At 46.7% G+C, this 12,661-nt stretch overlaps 1 protein-coding gene across 1 annotated transcript; it reads left to right on the forward strand.

The window, feature by feature from the left end:
• Positions 1 to 1,343: 1,343 nt before the first annotated feature.
• LOC102538704 (membrane-spanning 4-domains subfamily A member 8) lies at positions 1,344 to 12,311 on the forward strand. The gene is made up of 7 exons (XM_072970849.1): positions 1,344 to 1,526; positions 2,252 to 2,474; positions 2,974 to 3,096; positions 6,010 to 6,069; positions 7,825 to 7,959; positions 11,270 to 11,383; positions 11,528 to 12,311. Exons 2-7 carry the CDS (start codon positions 2,256 to 2,258, stop codon positions 11,627 to 11,629), a joined length of 753 nt encoding a protein of 250 aa, XP_072826950.1. The 5' UTR covers positions 1,344 to 1,526; positions 2,252 to 2,255; the 3' UTR covers positions 11,630 to 12,311.
• The last annotated feature ends 350 nt before the right edge of the window (positions 12,312 to 12,661 follow it).

A 12,661-nucleotide genomic window follows, 5' to 3' on the forward strand; every position in this document is an offset into this window, starting at 1 on the left:
AAAAGCTGGGCTGGTCTAACAAGATAACTCATAGGTCTAGGAATGTGAAGGAGAGGCTGGGCTGGCAGGATAACTCACAAGTCTAAGTAATGGAATACTGATCTGAGTTCTGCTGGACTAACTTGTAAATCTAAGTTAATCAGTGTTGGTTTGCTGTTTATGTTTTTTTGCTAGCCAGCTGGATTTTCAAAGATACATATCTGGCTTTGGAATGTTGGTTTGCTGCCTCCCCGCCTCCACTTTTGTGATGATAATGCTGCTAAAGCTGTTCCATGCCTATTGGCCGAATACCCCAAGCTTGTACTTTACCCTATAAAACCTCATGTGCACATCTTGAAGGTGCTCAGAGCTTCGGAGCAGAAGCCCCTCTGAGCCCGCCGGCGTAATACGTCTGAGTGCTCCAATCCTCCGAGTGGTGCTTGTTTCTTGGCTGGCCTGTCATTTCCATAACAGTCTCATGATCACTGCTAATTTCCAGAAATCATCAAACTCCTTTGATCAGCAGCAGGTGGCTCCATGGTGACCGTCAGGAACAGGAGTGGGTCTGTGAGGGGAAAGGAATGCATGAGAATTTTCTGCAAAAAAGCCCAGGAACAGATAAGGTTAAAACTTACAGTTAAGCTTCTTGTCTCGTGGCAACTAGGTGTACTCATTAGTGTAACAGAGATGGAGTTAACCGTTTATTCCTGCAGGCCTGTTCCCCACCTCCCCCGGGACTCAGGCCTTTGATCTTTAGCTTACAAAACCTGTTTTGCCCAAGGCTGTTTCCTGGTCCTTTTGCAAAGTGGCTGTAATCTTGTCTTCCTGCCTCAGTAGAAATTCAAATGTGAATGTGTCGTGGACCATTCCATCAAGATCCTCACAGCCCAGTACAGTTCTTGTGTGTTCTGCCTGTGCAAGTCACACGATGTCCATCACAGATACATCTGGATACCTCCCTACCCACCATGTTTTCTGCTTTTCCACAGGCTCTGACTTAAATAAAAATAGACTTAAGTTAACTGCAATTCTTTCACAAGCTGTGACTCCCCTTTTCCCATGTGGTTTACTGATTTCAAATTCCACCTTCTGTGGAAAGTCTCTCCTCATTTGCTCAAATCCAGTCACTCAGGTTAGCCCCCATTCTCCTGCAAGAGACTCTCGTGTCTCTACTGTGGTGTTTGTGTCATTCCACCTCATGTCACAGCCACGCACACGACACCCACGAGTACCAGCTCATTTCTGTGTCTCCCAGGGCACCAAGAACAAACACCATTCAACACTTGCCCAACTGAACTGCAATTAAGTGGCCCCTCTTTCAAAACAGGAAGTAGGAGGGTGGGGAAGCTGAGCCCTATGTGGCTGGTAAGCTGACCGGCTCCTAGGAGAAAAGTGGAGTGGACTTTGGATCTTTCTAAACATCCTTCATTGGAACCCAGTGCATTCATTCCCTGCGGAAAGACAAGCTGCCTACAGCAAACAACTGGGGAGAGGAACAAGAGAGCCGTGGCTGCTGGCAGAGCAAAGTGAGCACCTTCACACGGTGGGTGAGTGAGGGGTAAGGCTCTGCCGCCCAGTGAGCCTTGGAGGAACCCAGGTGTGGGGTGGAGCCCATGGCACGGTTTATTGTACCAGTTGCTCCAAAGAAACAGAGAGGAAAAAGAAAAGAAAAAATTGTTTTAAACCAGAGCAGAATTCACAAATAACCTGGAAAACTGAACAGCACGAGACACTCAGTGGTGGCCACACCGGCGGCAGGACTCCAGTTGAGGATGATGCTCTCCATTTAACTAATATTTATAGGACTGGGACCCTGGGGAATGCGTGTCCACCCGTCCAGCCTCAGTTTCCTTTTCCAGAAATTGAGAGAATTGGACTCACTGTTCTCCAACAGACTTTCGACCTCTGAAAATGTTGTAATCAGGTAGCTACTATATGCAAAGCGCCCTGCTAAGCATTACGAGAGACACAAACAGACACAAAGAGATACAGTCCTTGCCCTCCGGTAATGCTTAACTTCTTCGGGCCTTAGTTTTCTCATCTGTCAAGCTGTGCAGGTGTGCGGATTAAAGGTGATGTATTTGTAAAGCACTGCCTGCCTGACTCTCTGTAAGTGCCCTATAACTGGTACCTAGTAGTGTCTCTAAAGTGGGATTAATAAACTCATGGGGGGAGGAGATGCTCAAATGAGCTAATGGAAGCAAAAGTCCTTTTTCAAAGTAATCATGAGTGTACATGAAAGGGACAACTCTATTGCATTTGGTTTTTTTAGCAGCATGAATCCGACGACTTCAGCGGCCCCCCTGGCCAACTCTGTGTTTGTGGTGGCACCCCAAAATGGGTACACTGTGTTCCCGGGGGGCATGTCTCAGGTGCCCCTGTATCCAAACCAGCAGCCCCAGGTGCACGTAATTCATGGGAACCTACCTGGTTCACAACCATTTGTGAGTGAGCAGCTGGCCCAGAGGACCTTGAAAGAAGGCAAAACCTTAGGGGTAAGTGAAATTTCACTCTGTAGGCAGGGGCCACGTGGGTAGAGTGTGATGAGCACAAAGATTTATCTACAAGATGTTCATCACAGTGTTATTTACAATATGAAAATAATAGAGACAGTCTTCCTTGTAAATTATCTCCATTCTGACCACTCCACATCCACACCGTGGAATCTGGGCAGCCCTTAAAAAACATTTGAAGAATCCTTAATACCATGAGGATGTGTTCATGATGAAATATGAACTTAAACATAGAGAGATATGTTGTATTATCAATATGTAGATTTGAAAAGAGTGATGGAAGGTTAGACACCGAAACGTGAGTTGCTCTTTCCTCTGGCTGGTGGGGGAAGGGTGTGCAGTTTTTATTTCATGTTTATCTTTTCCATATTCCTTTGTAGACCAGGAAAACAAAAGATTTATTAGAATAAAAAAGAGGCACAAAGGGGAGGCCGGGTCCAGCCTCTGAAACAAAGGCTTCTGTTTGTGGTTCTCCCGACAGGCCGTCCAGATCCTCATTGGCCTGGTTCACATCAGCCTAGGCTCGGTCATGTGCACCGTCCTCTTGGGACAATACATAGCTGTCTCACTCTACGGGGGGTTTCCCTTCTGGGGAGGCATCTGGGTAAGTAACGCCAGCCACCCTGCAAGTAAGTCCCCGGGAGAGGGCTCCCACACGCAGGCCACCTTATCAAGCCGTGCCTTGCAGAAGGTTCTCAGCCCAGGGAGCAGGCAGGGTGTGAATCCAGCTCAGGTCTGATTCGCCAAGCATTTTACTTTGCCCGAGCTGCCATGACAAATGCCACTGACTGGGTGGCTTGCATAGCAGAAACGTATTACCTCACAGAGGTCTGAGATCAAGGTGTCTGTAGGGCTGGTTTCTTCTGAGGCTTCTCTCGTTGGCTTGTAGATGCCCATCTTGTCCCTGGGCCTTCACACAATATGTGTGCGTGTCTGTTAATCTCCTCTTGTAAGGGCATCAGTCCTACTGGATTAGGTCCCACCCTAATAATCTCATTTAACCTTAATCATCTCTTTAAAGGCCCTGTCTCCAAGGACAGTCCCATTCTGAGGTGCTGGAGGTTAGAACTTCAAAAGATACATTTTTAGGGGACAGAATTCAGCCTCTAACACCAAGGGACAGCTCTGCCAGGCAGCATTCACGCAGAGGCAGCACCTTTTCTAATCCACCTACCCTAGAGGTCACGGAACCTTTTTCTAGTTCTTCAGCACAGAGGTGGCACCTTTTTGTAATTCACACAAAAGCACACACGTGTAAAAAGATGTACTGGGAACAGCCCCCAAGCGTTGTTTAACATACGACCACAGCTTGAGCTCTGGGGGGAAAGCCTTTCCACGTGTGGTCAGGAGGCACTAAGCCATTAAGCAGTGGGGAACTCAGCCCTCTGATGGGTTTCAGAGTCCCCATTCTGGGAAAATATGTCACACGTTAGATATGGCAGGTTTTTTTCTGGCAAAGTCCATGGCTTTCATCAGAATCTCAGGGTGATCTGTGACTCCCTGAAAGGTTAAGAACAGCAGGTTCTTTCTCTTCTCCAAGTTATTGCCTTTATGATTCTTTTGCATTCTCCTTAGTGTCCTCCCCCTACACACACACACACACACACATACACACACACACACTCCCGCTTCCCTTCCCCACCCACCACTCTCACTTTTTCTCCCTGTTACAGAGTCTGTCCCTTGACTCACACACCTGCCTGGGACTCAAATGCAACCTTTCTCGTAAACAGCAAAACTCCAGAGTAACCGGGACGTCAGCCCAAGTCAACCTTCTCCCATGAAATTTAAATAAAATAACCTAGAGTTGCCCCCACCCTCCTACCCACACAACTGCTGCGAGATGGCAGAGCTTCTCTTCTTGGGGGCACCCTTCTCTGAGTCCCTGCTCTCTCTCGTTCCCATCCGGGGCTCGTCTCGCGAGACTGAGGCTTTCTCTCCGCTCTGCACAGACCTAACTTGGAACCAGTTCCACTCTCTCCCCTCAAGCACTCACTCACAAGGCAGCTGTGGAGTTCAGGGCACCAGCCACAAAACGACTCGCTATTGAGTACTAGATTCCAGTGAGTATTACATGCCAGGCAGGAGGCTGGCCTGGCATCTCAGATGCCTCACTGGCCATCTCTCCTTCGCCAGGATGCTCAGAACCCTTCAGCTCTCGTGACCCCTCCTCCCTTTTTTCCTGCAGTTTTGTTTGTTGCCATCTCAACCCCAGGACGATATTTCTGTTTCTTAGAGATCGCTAACATCCTCTTCCAAAACAAAGTCACATCTCCTTCAGGACCTCAAAAGGACCAGCAGGGACTTCAGAAATCCCGCCTTTTGTTCCCTTTCTTCCTCATCAAGTCTCTCTAAACAGAAGGGTGTACAGTGGAGATTTGTTTTTCCACTTACAGGGAAAATGACATTCCCCTTAGAAGGCATACACAGCTAGAGTAAGTTTTCACATAAAAAACCATTTCCACTCCACTGCAAAAGCATCTACCCTGAGTGGGAGGGAGCACAGGATGAGGGTTAAGAACAGGAGATCGGGAGTCAACCACGTGTATCTGATTCCCAGCTCTACTACTTGCTGGATGGTCTTGGGTGAGCTGTTTTCAATCTCTTAAGTCTCAGTCCACGCATCTGTAAAATGGGAAGAATAATGGTGCCTGATGGGCCATCAGGCAATTCAATAAAGCAAGGTTTACAAAAAGCACTTGATGTAGTGCTCAGCAGAGCTTTTCCAAAACCATGGCTGATGGCCTCGCAACCCGCTGTAGCTACCACACTGGGCAAAGGATGGCAGATAATCCCATCAACCACTCTGCCTGCAGATGCCAGTGCTGAAATAAATGCACACAATCTACCTCATCGTCTTCATATTTGATACTCAGTGTCGTAAAGAGGCAGCATTTTTCTGCGTAACTAAAAAGTACTCACCCAGATGTGCAGACAGGCAAGGACTGATGTTGGGCACAAATATTTAGAAGCGGAGCAGACGCTGGTAACCCCTTCCTTCTTCTCTGTAGAGCCCCTGTCCCTGACTGAACCCTGAAATAAGGATGGGAGACCAATGAGAAGCTCATGTGGGAAAATAAAAGAAAGAAAACAAGTGACATTTACTGAGCACCTCTTATGTATAGGACCTACTATGTGCAAGACAGACTAAATGCCAGATGCGGGGCATAAATTACCACATGACGATGACACTTAGGAATACATGTCCTTTTTCCATTTTTCAGATGAGGACATGAATACTTAGAGAAATTAGTGACTTACCCAAGATCACATGAGTTTCAAGCCAGAATTTAAGACCACGTCTGCTGATACCACTTCACTGCCCGGTCATGTGGTGCCAAATAGCCCCCTCATTCATTCATTTATTCATTCATTCTTTTCCCCCGTGTTGAGCTGGGGTCCCAGTGGAGGAGCCTAGTGCCCATGAGAGAATGTGTGTGAGAACAGAGTCATGGAAACCTGAAGATGGGGGCCTTAACCTCTGACCTCTTTCTAAACCCCATCTCTCCCATACCAGTTCATCATCTCAGGAGCCTTCTCAGTATCAGCAGAAAAGCAGCCCAAATCTTCTTGCCTGGTAAGTCACCTCCTGAGACCGGCTGTCCCAGCTGCAGACCTATGGGAGAGACACACTAGGGGAAAAGAAGGTTAACACACCATCCTTCCCCATCCTTGCACCTACTTATAACCAGACACGGGGCCCTGACACACGCTCACTCATCCTCACACACAGGACTGTGAAGGAAAAGCCGGGCTGGGCTAACAAGATAACTCATAAATCTAAGTGTAGTAAGTGATGGTTTACTGATCTAAGTTCTGCCGGGCTAACTCGTAAATCTGAAGTTTAGTGTCAGTTTACTGGGCTAACAAGCTAACTCGTAAATCCAAGCTCAACAAGTGTCAGTAACGTGACCTGTTCCTAATAGATAAGTTCCAGTGTACTGATTCCCTGGTTTTGCTGTTCAAGCCTTATTGGCTAATAGCCCCGAGCTTGTAATTAACCCTATAAAACCCCATGCACACATCTCGGAGGTGCTCAGAGCTTCGGAGCAGAAGCCCCTCTGAGCCCGCTGGTGTAATACATCTGAGTGCTCCAACCCTCCGAGTGGTGCTTGTTTCTTGGCTGGCCTGTCATTTCCGTAACAGGACCACATGAACCTGGCCAGAGTCCCAGGAAGGAAAGAGTCCAGAGGATTCAGGGGAGGGGACAGCAATACAGCCACTTTAGTTACGGCATCAGAATGTGGAGACAGAGACAGAACAGCTTCCCTGCACAGCTGTGAGAGGGGCCAGGATGAGGCATAGAGCTTCCGGGGACCAGGGCTCCTCTCCAGCCGAGCAGGACACTGACAGTGCCCGCAGCACACAGAGCAGACCCCCACTGTTTCTGCAAGGAAGCTGGGAAGGCTCAGGCACCTGCCTCCCTGAAGAATCCCTCCAGCCGATCTCCCTAAACCAACACGGAGGAGGCTTTGTGGTCCCCCAGCAATGGACAGAGAGTGTAGCTTTGTTCCTCTCGCAAACAGGTTATCTAGGGTAAGGGGTTTCAAGATGTCCAAGTCCCTACATCAGATGAAATCTATTTGAAAGTCTCCAAAGAGAAGCTCAGAATTCCGGGCATGTCTTTCTGCACATGGCCCAGGATCCTGGAGCATCAGAGCCTGTCACATCCCAAGGTACTGGGGCCAAGCCTCCTGCCTATCTCCTGGCGCTTAAAAGGCTCAAGTGTTTCCCAAAGATTATTCTTGGGGACACTTACTCTGTAAAGGCATACTTGGGGAAATTTCTATTTAGTTATCCCCTCTCTGGAAGGTCCGTAATCCTCGTTAAGGGCTCTAAAAAGTCCTGCAGCAAAGATATATTTAGCTTTTTTTTTTAAGTATAGTCAGTTTACAATGTTGTGTCAATTTCTGGTGCACAGAATAATGTTTCAGTCATACATATGCATATGTATATTCCTTTTCATATTTTTTTCTTTGTAAGTTACTACAAGATATTGAATATGGTTCCCTGTGCTAAACAGTAGAAACTTGTTGTGTATCTATTTTACATACAGTCATTTATATCTGCAAATCTCAAACTCCCAATTTATCCCTTCCCCTGGACAACTATAAGTTTGTTTTCTATGTCTGTGAGTCTGAAGACCTGTTTAACTCTGTTCAGCCTAGTTTTTTCTAAGTTCATCTACCCCAACACCTTTTTGCACAGAACACAGCTTCACTTGCTGCAGGACTTGGGTTCTGGGAATTCACATTAAGAAACACTTGAGTTGCTGCTCATCTCAGTTAGAGCAGTTTTCCTCTTCCACTCTGACCCTCTGTGTCTTCTTCAGCTGAAGGGCAGCTTGGGCTTGAACATCGTCGGTGCAATCTTCTCTATGGTTGGAATCATCCTCTTCATCACAGACATTTGTATATTCCCGTTCTACGTGTACCACAGCTATCCTGACTATGCCTTCTGGGGTGTGGTGAGTATGCTCCCTGACCAGTGCTCCTCTGGGTTCCAGCTTAGCTTGGTTTAGAAAATTGTTACAAAGGGCCTGACAACCGAGCTTCTCCACCAAGCACCGTAAGAACTGGAATGGTTTAAAGTCCCTGGCCTGTAGTTTTACTGTTGTGTTACTTTAAGAATGTGACTTTCTAAGCCTTAGTTTCTGCTTTTGTAAAACAGTACCTACCTTGTAACAGTGCTGAGAGAATTTGATGCAATTATACATACAATGCATATGTACTTGCCAGTCTGCACTTCTGCTCACTTTCTTGCCTTCCTGACCATTATTAGGGACAAAGAATCAGCAGACGTGTTCCGTAAAGTGTCCAAGAGTATAAATATTTACAGCTTTACAGGCCATCCGGTCTCTGTTGCAACGACTCAACCCTATCCTGCAGTCAGAAAGCAACCATAGGAAATGCATAAACAAATGAGCTGGGCTCTTGCTGATAAAATTTTATTTACAAAAATAGGCAACAGGCAGGATTTGGCCCATGGACCATAATTTGTCAACCTGCACTATATACAGATCAGCCCCATCCAATCGAAATAGAATGTGAGCAGCGTATGTGACTTTAAGTGTTCTCACCACCATCCTGTAAAGGTGGGAAAAAATAAATGAAATTCATTTTAATGTCTTATTTAACCCAGTATATCCAAAAGGTTACAGAACTTATGTAAAAAGATTCTTAGTTTGATTTTTGCATTTGAGATATTAAGTCTTTGAAATCAGTGTGTATTTCATACTTGCAGCACATCTCAGTTTAGGACCAGCCACATCTCAGGTGCCCAACAGCCACTCGGGACCGGGAGCTCCCGGGTGGAAGGATGCAGCTAGAGATGACTCCCACATAAACTCACTCTCCCTGTCTGCACAGGAGTCCGTCCTCCCCCGCCCGCTCCAGGCTGTCACTCCCAGTTCCCCTGCCCTCCTCCCACTGCCTCTCTTCTATATCATCCATTCTCCCCACACCCTACTAGAGCTTTTCCATCAGCATATAAACAGGCTTTTGTTTCTTCCATCATGAAAAACAAACCAACCAGCCTCCTCTTGGTCCTATTTCCCCTGCCAGCTTCCCTCCTGTTTCTCTGGTCCTCTTTGCAGAAAAATCCTTAAAAGAATTATCTGCACTCACTGCTTCCAACACTCCCCTCTCAACGTCTCTCTTGAACCCATTCTGATCAGACTTTTGGCCTCACTTCTCTAAAAACCACATCTGTTTCAACTTCCCAATCAGGCCTCCTCTTTGATGGAGGTCACATGGCGTCCAGGCTCCACCTGAAGCTGGTCCTCCTTAACCCTCTCTCCTCTGTCTCCTTTGCTTCTTCTCTGTTTCCCACTCTCTCAGGCTCAGTCCTTGGTCCTCTTTTTGTTCCTCTGCATGCACCGCCTTGGCCCTCTCACCCACTGGTGATCACAAAACACCTTCTCAACTCCAGAGTGAGGAGCTCCAGCCAACACCTCTCTCCCCAGCTCCCATCTCTGGTATCCAGTTGTACCGTCAACATCATTTCCTTTTTTTTTTTTTTTTTTTTTTTTTTTGTGGTGGAGGCACTGGGGATTGAACCCAGGACCTTGTGCATGCTAAGTATGCACTCTACCACTGAGCTAGGGGGATGGCATAGCATGCACAGGATCCTGGGTTCAATCTCCAGCACCTCCATTTAAAAAGAAAGTTAAAAAAAAAAAAGTAATTTCAGTTCTGCCAATATCTGATCCCAGAAAGAAAAATATTTGGTTTTGCTTATTTGCAAAACCAAATATCTGATCCCCCATTCCGGCTGCCCACTCCACCCTCGGGCCTTGGGCCTCCCATCTGAACAAGGAGGGCTGGACTTCACCAGAGCTTTGCAAATCATGACCCAAGGGAGGGGGTGCCCCAGCATGGATTAATGCCCATCAAACATAGATATCTAAGCTGCTTCAGGGACCCCTTTTCCATGGAAGGTCTTCATTGTAAAAGAATTTTGTTAAAAATACATTTGAAAAGGACCAGCATCATCTGTAAAAGCCCTTTGTCCTCCCTAATCCTCTGTGATTCATTGACTAAGACGTCATCTGCCTTTCCGTTTGCCTAGGTCACCCTCTCCTACCCCCACCCTCTCTAAATCTTCTAGTAAAAATTAACCTCTCTCTCCCCCTCCTCAGTGCCCCTAAGGCATTTTCCCTCCCTCTTTTATAGCTCTTACCTTGCCTGATATAGATTACAATTATCTACATCTTTATCTGTCTCCCTCACTCAACTGTGCCTCTCGAGATGCTTTTCTGGGCCTCTGGTGGGACCAAATGGATGTTTAATAAATGTTTGCTAAATTGAGAGGGAGGAGAAGGAAAGGGAGAATGCTCTAAGCAGCTGGCTCCCACCAGTGCCATTCTTAAATTATAATTGACAAACATGTATTTGATACCAACCATGTGCTGTGTACTCTTATGTTCATATTTATTATCTTAAGTAATTAGAATCCAAATGGGATCATTCAGCCCTTGTCCTTTAAGATTAAGATGGATTCGATCAACACTTTCTCCCCAGAGAAGGTGGGAGACCCCCATTCTCCTGAGTGTTCCTGGAGAACAGCAAGGGGTAGGCTTAGATTTCTCCTGATCCTTGGGTGAAATCTACTACTGCTGAACTCGTGCAAATTGAGAGTCCTCTCATGTACTCTTTTTCCCAAGTCCCAATTACTTCCCTCCATGAAATGCCACTGTCACAAGCCAAGAAGGTTGTCTCAGCAGCTGCCTTTTCTCTAAAGGTTCAGACAGGTGGTGGAGGTTTACATCAGAGCCCAGGAAACTCCTGATTCCTGAAGGTCAGACATCCCTGTCTTGTAAAGTCTTAACTTCTCACAGGATGCCTTTCCCTGCAGGCACCACCTTCACGTCACACCGGTCAGTCCCATTTTCTCCTCTCACCAGATGGCTTCTCTCTGTGGCTTGTCCATAGTCCCAAATTTCTATTCCCTTCCTACAGGGAACACTGTTTCACTGTCCGACTCCAGACCACACCCTCAGGTCTTGCCCCCTATTCCTGAAACAAGTTATCAATGCATTTCCCTAAACCGGAACAATTCTTTCCCCCAGCGGAGCACTGCCAGTGAGCGTTAAAATAACAATTCTTTTACAAATACACTTGACCTTCACAAAAACCCGGCCAGTTTCCCCAGAAGGCTGAGACGAGGTGGAAACGATGTTGGGGGACTTCCTCAAAGCCATAGAGATGTCCGCTGCAGACCCAGAGCTCAGACCCCAAGACCAGGACTCAGGTCCTGCGCATCCATTCTGGTTCCAGGTCCCTGGAAAGGCTCTTTCTGGCGTGCTGCTCGTCTTCTGCCTCCTGGGGTTCTGCATTGCATGTACCTTGTCCCACTTTGGCTGCCAGCTGGTCTGCTACCAACCCAGCACCGTGAGTCCCGGAAGCTCCTCAGTGGGTGGAAAGAGGTCCCCAGCGGGGTGGAGACTAGAGGGTTCTGCAGGAGCAGGAGGAGTGCGCGCATGCCCAGTCCTTCCTGCACCCTCAGCAGCCCGCCTCTTGTGCGTCTGTTTCCAGGTGGGCGTGGTCTTCCCGAATGTCTATGTGGCAAACCCAGCTGTCATCCCGGAACCAGCAACCTCGCCACCAAATTTTTCCGAGACCCAAGAACCTAAATAAGCAAAACCAAAGATTCTAGAAGCATTTTCACTGGAACCCAAAGAAGACCCTCCCTTTCTAAGCTTTGGAAACCAGATCCTTCCTTCCTTGACAATCTAAAGGAGCTGTCTCTCCAACCGCATGCATCCTAGCCATGATTCGTTTCAGCCTGGTAATTCTGCTGTTCCTCTATTAAAAAGGAGACAGGAATTTTAAACGGATTTTAACAAAAAAGGTCTTCCCCAGGGCATCCGACAAGGGGCCCTTGTGTTCACACATGTCTAGACAACCCAAGCTCCGATCTTTCAATCATCCATTCATTTAATAAAAATGCACTAAGCATTTGATATGTTCAAGGTTCTATTCACAGCAGGAGGAGGGCAAACATTGTGTACACAACAGCCCTTGACCTCAAGGAACGTCTGGCCTCTAGAGAGGACGATAGACAAGCAATTTTCTCTAGCACGGGTCAGAGTGTGGGGATACGCAGAGAGAGAGCAGAGAGGGGTGCGACTTATTCTGGCAGTGATGCAAATAGGAATGTGGGAAGCAGAGAACAATCCAGGTTGAGGAAGCAACATTTGAGTGGGGCACCAAGGGAGGGCAAGGGCTTTTTTATGGAATAAGGAAACACACGCCGTTGGGAAGACCTTTGAAGAGAGTGAATCATCCACTAAAATGATCAGTCTTTTTTTTTTTTTTTTGTGTTATAACTGAGGCAATAGTGCTCCTGAGTAAACACTGTCTTACAGTATCTTCCAAAGTTGTAAACTGAGGGAGGATTGTATAGCTTGGTGGTAGAGTGCGTGCTTAGCATGCACAAGGTCCTAGGTTCAATTCCCAGCACCTTCGTTAAAAATAAATGAATAAGTAAGCCTAATTACCTCCTCGCCCCACCAAAAAAATTAAAATTAAATAAAAATTTAAAAGTTATGAGGTGAAATATGAAAAGAAATTTTCACATATTAAGTTATGTGAAAGGGAAGACATTCTGGCTTATATATGAATTGAATTTTTTGCTAACTAAAATAGCCGGTTTGTGGCCTAACAAAC

Source organism: Vicugna pacos, chromosome 10, assembly GCF_048564905.1.
Source record: "Vicugna pacos chromosome 10, VicPac4, whole genome shotgun sequence".
NCBI classification, from domain to species: Eukaryota; Metazoa; Chordata; class Mammalia; order Artiodactyla; family Camelidae; genus Vicugna; species Vicugna pacos.

Excerpts from the sequence above, each read along its gene's own strand:
- LOC102538704 (XM_072970849.1), top strand. The coding sequence starts at position 2,256 with ATGAATCCGACGACTTCAGCGGCCCCCCTGGCCAACTCTGTGTTTGTG. Across the intron at positions 2,475-2,973 it reads AAGAAGGCAAAACCTTAGGG|GCCGTCCAGATCCTCATTGG; the intron begins GTAAGTGAAATT and ends TTCTCCCGACAG. Across the intron at positions 3,097-6,009 it reads CCTTCTGGGGAGGCATCTGG|TTCATCATCTCAGGAGCCTT; the intron begins GTAAGTAACGCC and ends CTCCCATACCAG.